We start from the raw sequence: 15,708 nt of genomic DNA, 5'->3' as shown, positions 1-15,708 counted from the left end.
CACGTATTGCATGCCGTGCTCTCACTCACCTATCGATGCTGCATAGGATTCTGGCAGCGAGTGCTCTTGCACTGTCCTCGTCGCTGATGGGTAAGGGTCAAAGGTCTGGGTGAAGCTACCAAAAAAAACTGCAAAGCACAGTACCACCACCTGGGGGAGCACAAGAGGCAAGAGATTAGTGGGGGAAATAAAGGATAATTCACCTCTCATAGGGGTCTACGACCTTAGCCTTGGAGAGAGATAAAGAATCAGCCAATCAGCTTTTAACTGCCATGTTACAGGCTGTGTTTGAAAAATGACAGATAGGAGCTGATTGGCTCATACAACTGCCCCACTGTGTAATAACTGTATAACATCTAAGGGGCCTATTCAGGAGTAGCTCCCAGCAAGCGCAGCTCCTGCGGCTGGGCGTGTTTGTGACGTCAAACCAGGAACTGGAACTACTCAGAAACTGCTAAGAAATTTCTTTTCGCTATTTTGCGAATCTTTCGTTCGCAATTCTGCTAAGCTAAGATTCACTCCCAGAGGGCGGCGGCCTAGCGTGTGCAATGCTGCTAAAAGCAGCTAGCGAGCGAACAACTCGGAATGAGGGCCAAAGAGCGATGCAGAAACCAGAGTACAATGATATGCTGAGCCCTGGGCAGCTCTGGTTACGTGATATGTAGAACGGTACAGATAAATGGGTACACAATGTAACCGACACCACAGTGAGGAGAGCATCAGCGTAAACTAATCCTTTAAAGAAATCAAAGGTTAGAAAGACTTCATTATGACAAATAGACGTCTTTCATGTACGTGTACCGAGCCCAACTCTCCATAGTGAACAGGTGGGTGCACACAAGATCTGGGTTAGAGAAAGTGGCTCATTCCTCAGTGATGTCACTAGTTCCTAACGACCAGATATGCTGAATGTCATCTCAGCCTGCAGAATGTCTGCCTCAGCTATGCATAGGTAACATGGACATGATATAACGGACTGAAACCAGAAAACCAACACTCACCATGAGACAGGTGCCGGTTTGGGTACTTGCGACTTTGTACGAGCGGGAAACCTTGCCGGCCACCATTGCCTGGAGACGCTGTAACTGCTGCAGGAGTGTTCTGCGGATAGAAAGAGGTGGAAATGAGGTCCACTCCCCCTGCATATATACTAATTACAGGGAAGTACTGGTAGGTTTATCATCTAGCAGCCAAAAACTAGCTTCAAGGACACAAAGTTTTTGCTTGCACAGGTCTAGATCAAGGTGTCTGGTTGTTACGGCACATACGTTGCTGAATAAGCCATCAGCAATTGCAGAATTCACTGTATGTAACAGATAAATACACACTGGAAAGAAAATACAGTTTGGAAATTGGAATACATAAAACAAGTTCTTGTGACGAGGGTTTGTGCTACAATAAAAAAGAAGACTGAATAATCGTCTCACCTGTTAGTGGTTTCCAAGACTTCCACCTTTTTCCGCAGGTCGCTGTTTTCGGAGGAACAGTTCTCAACCCTGCATCAGAAAGACGACAAATTTACACATCAGTCGCCCTCACACAGAGCCAGACTGGCGTCACCAATATCTCTAACAGGAATCCCTCCGAACCTTTGTTAGACACAGATGTGAGCCAAGAACAACTCTTCCCAAAGCTACAGGGGCAAGGGCCTGTGTTACTGATCTACCAGACTGCCTGCAGATTGACTTTCCCCTCATTTGCATAATATGCCAAAGGCAACAATAAAAGGATAAAACTGGAAGTTCTTCATGCTCGATGGATTAATTCATGGTAAGACAGGCCTGGGTACATATTTACCTTTTCTCCAGGCTGTCCATATATTCTTTCTTCTTCCTGCGGCTTTCCTGGGCAGAGATCTGGAGAGATATACAGGTATTGAGTGATCTCAGTACGGCTGGATTACCCTGACCTGACATTACAGAACTTGTTTGCTAGTAAATGCAGGGAGTATTAGCAACATAACTAACGCCATACAGAATACTGCCATACTTTTATGTGGGTTATTTAATGATTAAATGGTAAAACCTATATACAAATGACTGATTAGTGCTATGTCGGTCACACTTTAACCAAATGCATCAATTGTAGTGGGTTTGTAGGTGTGCCCTCCCGCAACTTTTACCAAATACATCAATTGTAGTGGGTTTGTATGTGTGCCCTCCCGCAACTTTTACCAAATACATCAATTGTAGTGAGTTTGTATGTGTGCCCTCCCGCAACTTTTACCAAATACATCAATTGTAGTGGGTTTGTATGTGTGCCCTCCCGCAACTTTTACCAAATACATCAATTGTAGTGGGTTTGTATGTGTGCCCTCCCGCAACTTTTACCAAATACATCAATTGTAGTGGGTTTGTATGTGTGCCCTCCCGCAACTTTTACCAAATACATCAATTGTAGTGGGTTTGTATGTGTGCCCACCCGCAACTTTTACTAGATACATCAGGAATGGATTTTAGAATGCACATCGGTCATGTGTGTGAGAGAGAGCTGGACTAAAGATCTGCTTGTGCGCGACGTGGACTAATGACAGACCCACCAAGGGACCTCATCTCCGCACCTTGTTTTTGATCTTCCTGCGGATCTTCTTCAGCGCCTTCTCTTCCGCTTTCGTGAGGGGCAGTTTTGTGGGGATGGGGTATCCTTCAGCAACCAGTGTCCTTTTTTCTTCATCGGTCAGGATCAGGGGACCAGTTCCTTGCAGTTTCTGTAGAAAATTATATATTATTATTATTATTATTATTACTACTACATTTTATTTATAAGGCGCTACAAGTGTTTCACAGCGCCGTACAAAGGACAGTACAGGGAGACAAAACTTATAATTACAGTAAATAAATAACAGAGAGTACAGGTAACAAAGAGCACCACAATTCTCATACATAATACAGCTTAGATGTAAGTAGTGAGGGAGGGATCACTGTACTACTCGGGGCCATAGATAGAGATGAGCCTTTACCAGCAGGAGAGAAAGCGGGTAAAGATGGTCTCTGAGTAGGAGAGAGCTGCGAGTGAAATGTGTCGAGAGGAGGGCTTAGATAACAAGAGGAAAGAGGGCCCTGCTCTGAAGAGCTAACAATCTAGTGGGAAGGGTCGACAAAAAGATGACACGAGGTGCAAGCAAACGGGAGGTAGCCTGATGGCAGTATGCAAGCAAAGCCGAGATGTTCAAAGCATGAGGCAAGGGGATGGAGGAGCGGCCTCAGGACGCTTGTTAGAAGCACGAATGACCAAAAAGGATTCCAGCAAAGCAAGCAGAGGCCGACTGCTTCAACAAAGACAGAAATTCTATCAAAACAAAAAAAAAACTACACAAAATTCCAACTGTATGTACAATAACTTTAGTTTCGTTAATCTCCTGTTACTTCGTTTTGTAGCACAGATACAGTAAATATATAAAATACCCTTAGTTTAAAAAAACAACAACCAGAGATTCGGCGCAATACCGCACATTGTCTGTAGGTGGCGGCGTTTGCTCTTTTTATCCGAGCATGTCCTGTTACACTGACACTATATATACAGTAAATCCGTATACTATTGCATACACACAGGGGGCTGTTTTCTAAACCATTAAAACCAACTGCATTAATGGACTTACAGGATTTATTTGATGTGAAAGCGTTTACATCTAGGAGCTATGTACACCGCCATATTAAGACATACGCTCACAGAATACCATGCATGTACATTAATATTTGCAGGGGAATGTGTTTAAGTGCCCGGCTGCCTGTGGAAGTGTGAGTCAGTGTTGGTGATGAATAGTAGCATTGTGCCTGCGATGAGGCAATGGGTGTATATGCTGCACAATGACACAGAATCTCCGTTAGCTGCTGCAGAACAGACTGAAAATCATTCTCCAGCCTACGAGGAATTCCTCTACAACAGCTTATCGCTGGGGCAAGGATCTAATGTATTACAGTTGTAGAACGGTTACTTAGTAACGTGGTGATAACCCATAGCAACCGGATGTTGTCTTTCCTCAATATAGTACGAGTTATAATATGAGTACACACTATGTTGGTTGCTATGGGTTACAGCAGATTTCTACTACTTACACCCGTTATAAAAAGAGACTTTCCCACTTAAACCTGTACTTAACCCCTCTTCCCAAGAGCAGTACTTTGGGAATTACTTCTATAGCTGGGAGACCGTCCCGACCAGCTTTCGTGTTGTTGGGTCTCTCCACAACCGGAGAAAAGGGGGAGATTTATCAAAGCTCAGAGAGATATAGGGGGAAATGTATCAAACCCCGGAGAGAGATAATGTGGAGGAAGATAAAGTACCAACCAATCAGCTCCTTACTGCCATGTTACAGGTTGTGTTTGAAAAACGACAGAGCTGATTGGTTGGTACTTTAGGGGACATTTACTAAGCAGTGATAAGAGCGGAGAAGTGAGCCAGTGGAGAAGTGAGCCAGTGGAGAAGTTGCCCCATCAACCAATCAGCAGCTCTGTATCATTTTACAGTATGCAAATTATAGATGTTACTTCAGTGCCGATTGGTTGCCATGGGCAACTTCTCCACTGGCTCACTTCTCCGCTCTTATCACTGCTTAGTAAATGCCCCCTTTTATCTCTCTCTGAGCGTTGATACATCTCTTCCATGATCTAAAACTGCCGTGTGCACTCCGCACAAAGCCAATTAACGTTCCTATATGCTTTCACAGCGCGGGAGGAAATTACCTGGGGGAACCTACACCAACATAGGAAGAACATACAAACTCAGGAATTGAAGCCATGACTCCAATGATGTGAGATAGTAATACTAGCCACTGTGCTACCCATAATGTGCTACAGGGAGCCCCAACTAAAAGGTGATCAGTGAAGTTTCCAGCTATACATGCATGATGGGAGACAAGCTATATATAGTGACCCATTGGCAGGACAGCAGTAGACAGTGAGCCGCTTGACCTAAGAAGAGAGACTTACATGCGGAGCAGTCAGCAGGGGCGAGTTTGAGAGCGCAGAGGGGTTGCGAGCGGTCACTTTGCCTCCGGACTGTGACTGGATGGGGCTGGATGGTGGTAGGGACCGGCTGGGGCTCTGACCTCCCTCAGAGTCGCTCCCATGGCTGCTGGGAGGAGTAGGGGGCAGTTGCAGGCTATCAGAGGAGGCAGCTGGATGAGGGGACAAAAGCACAATGGTTACCAAGACAAAGAAACACAACTACAGACAACATTTACCCGTAACAACCAAGCACGACCACGCCTCACATCATCTCACATCAGGTACTGGGGGGCAAGGGAGGCACACCTACCTTCTTTTGGGCACAAGTTCAGGAACTGATCCACTTCGTGGGGCTCCAGCTTGATTTGGGGGAGGGACTTTGGGGTCAGAGGCTTATGCTGGAAGGAAAGGAAATAACCTATTATACGTCACTGGAAGATCTGTGCACCAATTACATCCACGCAGTTACTCATCCGTCCTCAGACCGGTGACATTACAACGGAGCAGTGACAAATGGGAAGGAGCTCTCCGGATATGTAATTATTGTAGGATTACAGTAATTCTTTGTCAGACATCTTAGACAGCGCCATAACTTTACGCGTTTACCTGACAGCAACCAGCAAGAGGCAAAGCTGTGGAGATATTGCACCTTATTTGCAGGTGCTGTGTACATACATATGGGAGGTGAATCTTACCTGTTCCGGCACTGGCAGCGCTTCCACCTCTAGCGGCGTGGTTACTGTGCTGGCTGTCAAGGTGACAGAAGGGGCAAGGCCCGGTGTCTCCTCAACAGGGACTTCCATCTTGATTTTGGTTGGCGTGAGCCGTCCTCCCAGGCACCAGTCATCACCTGCGAGATCCCCTGTGGAGGGAAAACGTTATAAGATCAGAAAGATGGGAGTGAAGTTTTGCTTTGTTATTTGACAATAGATATTTATTTGGGACAAGGATAAAGGTGACTGACAGGGCGTGCACTCAGTGTCTTCACACCATGCAGGCAGCCATTTTGGGGTAGAACCAACAGTTTCTAGATTGTAGCATATAAACACGCTAGACGTCCGAGAGTTTGATACACAGGGTCCACAGAATAAAAGACACCCAACATATTACCAAGTTATACTATATACATAAGCAGAAGGGAAGGTATTTTCTCCTGCACACCTCGCTTCCTGGGCGGTTCCCTAGCGGGGACAGTGCTAAGAATGTGGGGAATGCAGATATTTGTACGATACATGAAGTAATAAGCTCAGGCGTGGAGTATTGTTATTGTAAGGACATTATTTAGTGCTAATGGGGAGCGTCTGACAGGTTATATAAGCAGCAGGAGGTGGAGACGGCTCAGTGTATGTCAGTTTGTGAATCTGGTTACCCACCAGCGTTCTGACCAGGGCCACAGTGGGAGAGGATTTCACATTTGCTGCCGGGTATTGCAATGAACATAAGATACGTTATACTGTGGGGTGTGGTATACTGTGTCGACATTCAGAATGCCGACAGCATAAAGTCTGAATTTCGATGTAGATATAATAGTGAATGTCAACATTTAAATGTACAGTAAGCTTAATTCTAACTGTAATTCCAGCCTAAACCCTAAAATCATGTGTCGACTTTCTGGCCGTCGGCATTCACAATGTCTACATTAGGTCAGTGTCAACATTGTGAATGTCAACTGCAAATTCAAACCCGGATAAAACCCAATTTACTAGGACAAATCGTTGAATCCTGGGACTGTCCCGGCATATAATAAGCAGCAGCAATTATACAACAGACTGGAACCAGGCAGTATTCTCTCACACTTCCAGACAATGTATAACTAGCAGACATTGTGCAATCATGGGGACATATCTTTATGACCTATATAATACCACAGAGCTATATTAGTACATGACGGAGAGCCGGGAACCTGTCAGCCACTCAGCGAGGAGGGAATTACAGGAGCCTGACGTCAGCGAGACACCTTCTAGCTTCCCGGTCCTTTCTGTCTAATTAGACTTTAACCCCTGCCTGGACCTTGGGTGCTCAGTTGTCTAATGATCTCAGCGTAGGAGGAGAAGCAGGAACGTTTGTGGTATATAAATATGTTACACACCTGAGGAAGTCTCATTGTGAGCGGACACACTTTGTCATGTGATGAAAAGGTCACATTATCCAGACAATACCCGGACAGTGACACCTGTCACCACCTCAGCCCTGTCTGGAAGGGGCATCGGTGCTAACATATTACCTCAAATATTAAGTTTTGAAGCCCAGTGTGGGTGCGACATTGCGGAGGTGTGCGCATACGGTGCCCCTTGCATAGGTGTACCAACATTTTTGTGCACTCTTCTATGGGAGCAAACAAAATCGGTCAGTGCCGGCTTCATGCTGCAATTTGCGTGACGAACATTGAGCCTGCAATCCGTGGCTAATTAAATCGCCACCTAAAAATCCTGCATCTTACTAAAGGGGCAAAAAAAAAAAAAAAGAGAATACTATTGTGCACTTGAAAGAAATAAGGACAGTTACAGGCGCAAACCTCTACAACCCCTCCCCCTTCTGCCATCACATGACATGCTGAGAGCTTCGGGAGTGTGTAACCGGCAGCCATACTTCTCCAGAGAGATTTTGAAAGGGAGATCATTTGTAAATGGGGAGCTAAGAAAAATGATGCACGCTGAATATAATGTACTGAACTTGCTATTTATAAAGAAACATTTTTTTTTGTGGGACTGTGGCTTTTAAAACATAGTACAGATAAAATTGTCAGGTCAGCCATTTACAGATCTTGTTCCCTACATTTACGGAGGTGCTGGTGGAGGCAGCCATTTTGTGTCCTGAAGAAGCAGCCTATCAACTCTCTGGGAACATGTGACATCATGGCCAGCGTCAATGAGGCTGCGGTGAGCCCACAGACTGCATGATAACAGAAATTGGTGTAGGCCACACAAGGATTTCCTGCACAGTACGCTTTACAGCGAGGCACAGGTCACATGAAACACGCTTACCCTGCAGGTAGCTCAGCAGCATGTACTGTGTCTCGTACATTCAGTGTTGGTGAATCACATATTACGCATCACAAACAAGTTACAGGCACACGTTTTTACAGACCCCCCCCCATTACCCACTCATCGTACCATCGCTAAAGTTGTCGTCAGAAGAGCCATGGGTGAAAGGGGACTGAGGGCGAGAATCCCCGCACAGGGAGTAGCTGTGTTCCGCCTTGATCATGGGGGAGGGAGAGCCCGGATTCTCCACTTCCATCATTTCATACTTCTCCGTCAGGAATGGGTCCCCTATGAGCTGTCCCAGGGCATCCAGCAATGCAGTGTCATCCAGCAGCTCGGAGAAGGGCTGTGGAGAAAGCGTAAGAGAATCAGTCCATTTCCAGGTGGCATGATGCAGCAAGCAACCATATTAATGCAGAGTGTATTGTACAGTACACACAATCTGAACGCAAAGACAACTACATTGAATTTACCTGTATCCCCAAACGTCTGGGATATAAATACCAGCCCTGCCTCAGAATCTGTAAAATAAATGCAATACAGGTATGGGATTCTGCTGTGCTACTACTGAGTCAGTCACGTTTTGGAGGCTTTGGATCTATACAGTAGGCCCAAAAAAGGACAAGATTGAGAGGGCACCAATTCCCCTGGTATTGTCATGGTAAGAGTTACACATAACACATTCCCCTGTATGGAAGGAGGTTTATGGTTTGTGTGTAAGTGAGAAGGACGGTCTGTGTACATAGGACACCAGACCTCCGGCTAAGACCCCAGCTCAGTGTAAACAGGAAGATCCCCAGCCGTGTAATCCTATAAACCACTACTGCAGCACCCGGGTCACCCTACAACAATATACAGAGAGAATGTCCGCCAAACGGCAATTGCAAACAGGATTAAAAAAATAAAATATAAGCTGCTGTATATAAAACAGGTAGAGTTTTACAGTGGATATTTCCATAGACTGTCCCCATAGGGGAACCATGATGTTGACTAAACCAATAGTTCAGAAAATTTGGCCTGTGATCACGGATTTCTAAGGAACATCACTGAGGTATGAGGCACTTATGAAGCACTGGTCCCAGGAACGCTGGTCACAGGGCCGGAAGAGGGGCCGTCCGCTTGCCCCCCACTCCCCCTGCCCACCTGAGCACACGTCTGACCCTGTGCAGCATTTGTGGGCTACAGGCGGCTAGTACTTTCATTGCTTGCAAAAAAAAATAAATGCATTGCATCATGGCTTGTTCTAGGAGTAAATTGCTCCCAGTCCCAATTCTGACCAAGGCCCTGCCTCGCAGCACAAACACTCATTGTGTGCACAGTAAATGCACTCACCATGAACCAACCGCACAGCACGGCGAGAAGACTCTGCAAACACGCATGTAGAAACAGTTTGTACTGGGGAAGCGACTGGAAACCCCCCCACTTCATCCGTCTCTGGGGTGCAACATTCTTACAAGTACTCAAAGCATCGATTCATAACCAGTAACATCCCCGCCACTCTGTAACAGTAATACTTTCTATACCGATCCCTGGCAGATTACTAGAGCCACTTATACACCGTCCTGCTGAACCCGGACCTACTGGGTAATGATAGATCCCTAGTTACACTGGGATGGTATCGTGGTCGCCGGTATTCCGAGCTGTGTCTGTATTCTGATTACCGGATCCCGTTACACTCTATCATTTTCATACCGTATCAGATACGTCTCATTGTTACTATGACAGTACAGTTACCTATCCCCTTATGCCACTCAAGGGGAGATGCGTCAAAGATTGGAGAAAGTACCAACCAATCATTTTTATAGGCTGCTATTGAAAAATGACAGGAGCCGATTGGTTGTTACTTTACCTTTTTCCACTTTATCTCTCTCCACGATTCGATACATCTCTCCCATAGTGTATGAAACCTTCTAAGGAGGACAAGTAGAAATGTTTCCCAGTCAGCTCTTAGCTATCGTTTATCAAGTACAGGCGTAGGCAACCAGTTGACCTCTAGCTGGCATGGAACTACATATCCCAGAATGCTCTGCCACAGTTTTGCCGTTAGTGCTTGCTAAAATGGTGGCAGGGCATGCTGGGATGTGTAATTTGCAGCAGCTGAAGTGCCACAGGCTGCCTACCCCTGTATATTCTATAACATGACAGATAGCTGACTGGTTGCTACTGGCAACATTTCCACTTGCCCTATGTAGAAGGTTTGAAACATCTCGCGCATGGTGCTTTGCGATAGTGAAAGGACTGAGATCATGAGTTTCCCTGTCATGGCATGTGTGGAGTTTGTATGTTCTCCCCTGTGTTTGCATGGGTATCCCCGCACACTCAGGTAGGTTAATTGGGGTATGATATACAAGATCTTCAGTAACTAGACAGACGGTCATTAGGTCGCCCCTGACATGTAAATGGTCAACACAGGTTGTTGGGTTTTTTTTGGAGGGGGGGAGGGGTGGTTTTGAGTGTCATTTTCTGTATTTCATCATATGTGACCACAATCTGTTAGAAACGTGCCCCTTTGTAGCCCTGCTTCGGGTGGATGGTAAATAAGACAAATGTTGAAAACGGTATAATAAATATAAATATATATATATTTCTCCTTCATCCACTAGGGGCCACTGGAGTGTAGTTACAATGGGGAGATAGTAGGTGGTATTGGTAGCTGGCACTTTAAAAATTCTCACACTGTGGCTAGCTCCTCCCCTACTATCTCCCCTCCAAGCCAGTCTTAGTTAAGTGCCCGAGGTAGCTGGTTCACTTGGGTTTAGCTGAAGAATTTTCTTCTTTTTTCTTTAACACACTCACAGACTGGCAGCTCTGCCACTGCCAGTCTGCACCGTGGGAGCTGCCGGCGGGGTCCCATCGCAGCTGCGTGCGGCTAGGGATGGGCCCCGGCTGAGGGAGACACTGAGCTCTCCTGAGTTGGCGGACACCGCTGCGTGCGGCGCGTGTCGCGGCCACTCCATCCAGCAGAAGATTCCGGCAGCATGGCAGCGGTGAGTATCAAAAATGGTCGGACACCGCTGCGTGCGGCTTGTGTCGGGACCACCCCACCACAGAAGATTCCGGCTGGACGCCGCTGCGTGCGGCGTGTGTCGGGGCCGATCCACCAAGAACACAGTGGTGAGTGAAGTATACTTTATTTGTGGTGGCTATGTATGTTTTTAGAGCAATCTGTTTATTGTTGTACAACCCACTCCAGAAGGGCTCTCTGGGGCTGTAATGTACTTTATTGTATCCTTACCTGTCCTCCTCATGGAGAAACAGACAGGATGATTGGGGGAGGCTGAGTATGTGTTTATACAACCCTGACTGAAAAACGGGTGTGTGTCATTCTGATAACCCTCTGCTCCCCCAGCTCCCCGCACCCCCCGCACCCACTCAGCGCGACTCACAGAGCCGGCACAGGGATCCCGCTCGAGCGCAAAGCAATGTTTAAATTTGGCGCCTTGTACGGAGGGGGCGGAGCTAAGTCCCGCTCTGTAGAGCGAGCTCAGCGCTCCCTGCTCCCAGGCGGCGACTCGCGCTCTGTTCAGCGCAACACTCCCCGGCGGCGGCTAGCAGATACAGGGCTCTACTAGCGCTGTATAGCGGGCTCAGCGCTCAGCGCTCCCCGGCGGTGACTCGCAGGCCCAGCGGAGGGTACAGCTCGCTTCCCGCTTAGTTTTGCAATAAGGCGCCATAGCCGGGGGGCGGAGCTAACTCCTGCTCTGTACAGCGGGCTCAGCATTCTCCGCTCCCCGGCCACTGTTATAGTGTAATAGGCATTTATGTGAGTTTAATGCACATGGTGCTGAGGAGAATGTGATATAGTCAGAGTGGCTCAGCACTAATCCAGTTATCCACTATATAGATTTTATCGCATAGCCCAGAGGAGTTTCACTCTGGCGGCCATTTCCTCCCTGCACAGACCTGGCTTCATATTTGCAGTGTCTCCTATAGCCCAGTGGGCTAATCTTGCATACTCAGAGACAAATACAAATAAAGTCCCAGGTATATTAACAGTTAACCCGCTTTACTCAGCGGGCTCCCAGGTCTCCCCGTCGCTAGGCAACAGCTCTGGGATTTGTAACTTTTCGATACTTCAGGCTGCTGAAATATAGATACATTCCTCCTGCAGTAGAGTCCTCTACCCAGCATTTTCCTACTTGCAAATCAGGGAACCTGCTCTATTACAGTAGCTGGGACTCGGCTCAATAATAATTAAAAGGATCTACTGTGCAGTATTTATTTACCTACGGTGTGTGTGTATATATACATATATAGTTATGTTTGTGCATGTATATATATAGATATATATATTTAAGTGCGTGTAGGTATGTATATAGATAAATCCATAAAATACCAGATATAGGGGATAAAAGCCTACGGCCACACCACCCTGAACACGCCCGATCTCGTCTGATCTCGGAAACTAAGCAGGGTCAGGCCCGGTTAGTACTTGGATGGGAGACCGCCTGGGAATACCAGGTGCTGTAGGCTACTTCCGCAATGTTTTCTAATAACAACATCTTGCACATAACATTTTCCCCCATCTTTCTCACAGGCTGGTCACCATTTTGAAAAGCCAGCGGAACCTCAGAGAAACATCTGGTGCACCTTAATTAGCGGTACACTAAATACAGGGCGGGGTGTTGCCTTCCCTCTATTATTCCTTGTTGTCACTAGTTACTAATGCTATTTGTAATTGTGGAATGCGTGTAAGGCATCAGACAAATAGCGCTGCGGCTCAGTACGCTAGTAGCGGGTATCTGAACAGGGGTTTGAATCCAAACAAAACTTTAAGGAGAACTCCTATAGCCTAGGGCTAAGACTCCTGTCCCACAGCGCAGCGTTGCTGGTTCAGGTCTCCGCTGCTCCAGAAAGTTTATTTTAATCGTATCGGTCACTACACATTATAGTGCAGACCTTACGTAGGGCTCTGTTTATTTAACCCACCTTTTCTCCTTTCGTTTGTCTCTCCTGGGATAGTCGAAGAATTCCCTCTTAGGTGTGAAGTATGCGGCGGAGCCATCTGCTTCGCCCTCCACGCACCTGCACACCCCTGTTTGATCAATGATGCAGGTAATGTCACTATTAACCAGACAATAGCTCATCAGGTAAGCCCTTGGACTTTGGTTTCCAAGGTCACAGGATCAAATCACAGCGGGACCAAACACACCTTTCCAAAAAGAAACTTTGCTAACATTCCATGCATTACTGATGTCTGTTTTCTGTGGATCTGAACCAGTGTCTCAGAATATACAGGTACATAATACAGCAGTTCATCTGATACTGCAGGTAAAGGAGGAGGACACGTCAAGTCCATCAGGGTTCCACGCCATTGACGAAAATGACAGCGACTGGTTCAGTTTCGGATGAGCTGGGCAGGCTCCGGTAGGCGGCCGACAGACACCCGAATACACAATATCAGGTATCAAACAGGGTTTGTTTTCCTATCTTTTCCCCGCAGATGGCAGGAGATGGTATCAGAACCTCTCTAGGGTATACACCTCGGTGTATCGCCGGTCCATCAAGCCGCCGTTTTCCTGAGGCAACCTTGCTCAGGGATCCATCGACATATGCGGCAGCATGGTTCTACCGTATCCGGAGCAGGTAGGTTGGGGAACAATTGTCCTCTAGGTTACAGGATGCTTCGCATCAGGATCAATTGATACTTTGATACAGGTCAGAATCACGATTCTGCTTTATGTTCCTTGGAGGTCTCCATGTCTACAGACTCGGACCCTGCATCTTCGCTTGGGCTGTCTTAACCCGACGACCTCTGGGGCTGCGACAGTGACAAGTAAACATGAAATCCTACGGGGCAGATGGTTCTGGGGAAGGAACTTTCTGCAGGATTTCTTGAACCAATGGAGGTAGGTCCACTTTGATTTCTCCTACTACTGCCCCAGCTCCAAGACAGACCTTTACTGGTCTTCCCTTTAGATTGTTTCGTGCCCTTTCAGGTTTTTGACTCCACACGGGTGATATCTTCGTCGCCAGGGGTTCTCAGGGTAAAAAGGCTGAAGCAGAGGTTCAACATCCTCAGTCCAGTCTGATTTTATGTCATCCTATACACCCATTACACCTGCAGGGTCCCAGGGTAGGCGCAGGTCGATGGGAGAAGGCTTGGGCGGTTACAACCGTCTCAGGAGTCCCTCGGCATGGGTCGGCTGATTTACGATGACAAGAGAGTCATACTGCAGGCTGCGCTCCATAGGTTTCTAACCGCAAAGGGTGTTGATCCCTGTTTTACACATATCATTTGAATTAGGACAGTTCTCAGGCCTTTGTTTTCTTTTCACGTTCCGAAGCCAAGTGGCTCGGACAGGCCTATTCTGGCCTTACAATCCTTTTAGTCTGTGATTGCTAGTTTAAACAAGAAAGGGAGTTTTACGTGTCCCTTGTCTTCAGAGATGCCTGTTTACTGATTTCCGTTGGACAGGCTTTTCTCAGATTCCCCCTTAACAGGATTCTCATTTTCACTGTAAGTCCTTTACTCTTCTCTCTTCCGCTCCCACAGAGTTTAGGAAGATAACAGAATAACTCTTTTTCAAGGGCAGTGGGTGACGTTGGTTCCCTAATGGGACAATTTACTGCTACTATCCCACTCTGTACATTAGGTGGCTTCTGAATATCCGGAGGATCCACGAGCTTCTGATTCGACACAGATCCAATTTATGCTCCGCATAGACGTTTCTCAACACGGTCCGTCAGAGGTTTTTTCATTCCTCGGCACCAGAGACTCTATTTCTTCAGTCAAGTTGCGACGTAATGAGTGGTCGCCTCCATTCCTCTCGGAACGGGGGACAACAATCTTGTTTCCAGATCAAGCCACCAGGTCAGACTCCTGGGTGAGGGAACATGCCCCGGAGTTTTGTCAGCTGGTCCGCTGTGGGCGGAGATTTCGGATCGACCTCAGGGCGTTCTGACTGACTCTTTAACCCTTTATTACTCTCGGACGGCAGTAGCCGTGGAGGCCCTCAGGGCTCCGGGGAGTTTTCTGGTTATTCTATCCTGCCTCCTTTTCTATTTCTACTTCATGTTCAGTAACACAGGAGGGGATTATGCGTGCTAGTCCTCTCGGTGGCGCTGGTTGGGCCACGCATGACTTGAAGATACAGATACGCCTGTTGTCAGTAGAGGAGCCTTGGCTCCTACCTCGACGGGACTGTCTACTTCAACAGGCTCCTTTTTTTTTTTTTTTTTTTTTTTCTCCTTGTTCAATTTTACACTGGTTTCGGTTACCCGTGTGACTGTTCACGAGACCTCAGAAGGGAGGAGTTCCCTAGTTCGGTTAGGCCTACTGGGCTCCGATTTCAGAAGTCTATTACCTCTTCTCGCTTTTGCCACTTTGGGAAAACTTTATGGAACATAATGAAGATAAAAGGGGGTTTTTCCCCCTTCTTCCAGTTACCATTCATCTTTGGTTTCTCTGGGAGGTTTTTTTTTACTCCGCTGCGCTTCAAACCACACTGACCGGAATTTTAGGTCTCTGCCTTTTTCGCTTTTCTTCCAAATGAGATTAGCCTAGCGGCCGTAAGTTCGGCCTCTTGTTCAGGGAGTACTCTATTGGCAACTCCCCGGGCTCGGCTTCGGCCTCAGCGGTAGTTTCTTCCAGAGGGGAGGTCCATTTTTCATATAAATCTGACACTAGTGGTTTTCAATCCTCTCTGAATGTTGTCAGGGCTCGTCAACTCTCTCTACAGAGGTCTCAGGCTATTCGATGAAGTGTTTTTTTCTTCTTTGCTCTGGACGATGCTCCCGTACTAAATAGCCGGGGCCCCAGCATATGCTGGACAGTT

General features: G+C 47.0%; 1 protein-coding gene and 1 non-coding gene across 3 annotated transcripts in view; one reads left to right on the top strand and one right to left on the bottom strand.

Annotated features, from left to right (window-relative positions):
* CREB3L2 (cAMP responsive element binding protein 3 like 2) overlaps positions 1–15,708 on the bottom strand; it is a 115,083-nt gene that overhangs the window by 24,248 nt on the left and 75,127 nt on the right. Inside the window, exons 1-10 of one of the 2 annotated variants that reach the window (XM_063928982.1) lie at positions 8,404–8,425; positions 8,060–8,276; positions 5,642–5,808; positions 5,257–5,344; positions 4,929–5,116; positions 2,561–2,707; positions 1,798–1,856; positions 1,428–1,496; positions 1,002–1,101; positions 30–150 (exon numbers count right to left, since the gene is read on the bottom strand). In XM_063928982.1, the coding sequence (XP_063785052.1) occupies positions 30–150; positions 1,002–1,101; positions 1,428–1,496; positions 1,798–1,856; positions 2,561–2,707; positions 4,929–5,116; positions 5,257–5,344; positions 5,642–5,808; positions 8,060–8,189 (1,069 nt within the window). In that variant the 5' untranslated portion in view covers positions 8,190–8,276; positions 8,404–8,425. Of the gene's footprint in view, positions 1–29; positions 151–1,001; positions 1,102–1,427; positions 1,497–1,797; positions 1,857–2,560; positions 2,708–4,928; positions 5,117–5,256; positions 5,345–5,641; positions 5,809–8,059; positions 8,277–8,403; positions 8,426–15,708 lie in introns of those variants that run through there. The other variant, XM_063928981.1, reaches the window with a different exon arrangement.
* Positions 12,285–12,403, top strand: LOC134937524 (5S ribosomal RNA). Its single transcript, XR_010180575.1, has one exon. It is a non-coding gene; the product is annotated as a 5S ribosomal RNA (ribosomal RNA).

This window comes from Pseudophryne corroboree, chromosome 6 (assembly GCF_028390025.1).
Source record: "Pseudophryne corroboree isolate aPseCor3 chromosome 6, aPseCor3.hap2, whole genome shotgun sequence".
NCBI lineage: Eukaryota > Metazoa > Chordata > Amphibia > Anura > Myobatrachidae > Pseudophryne > Pseudophryne corroboree.
This window is presented reverse-complemented; position numbering and strand designations above follow the sequence as displayed.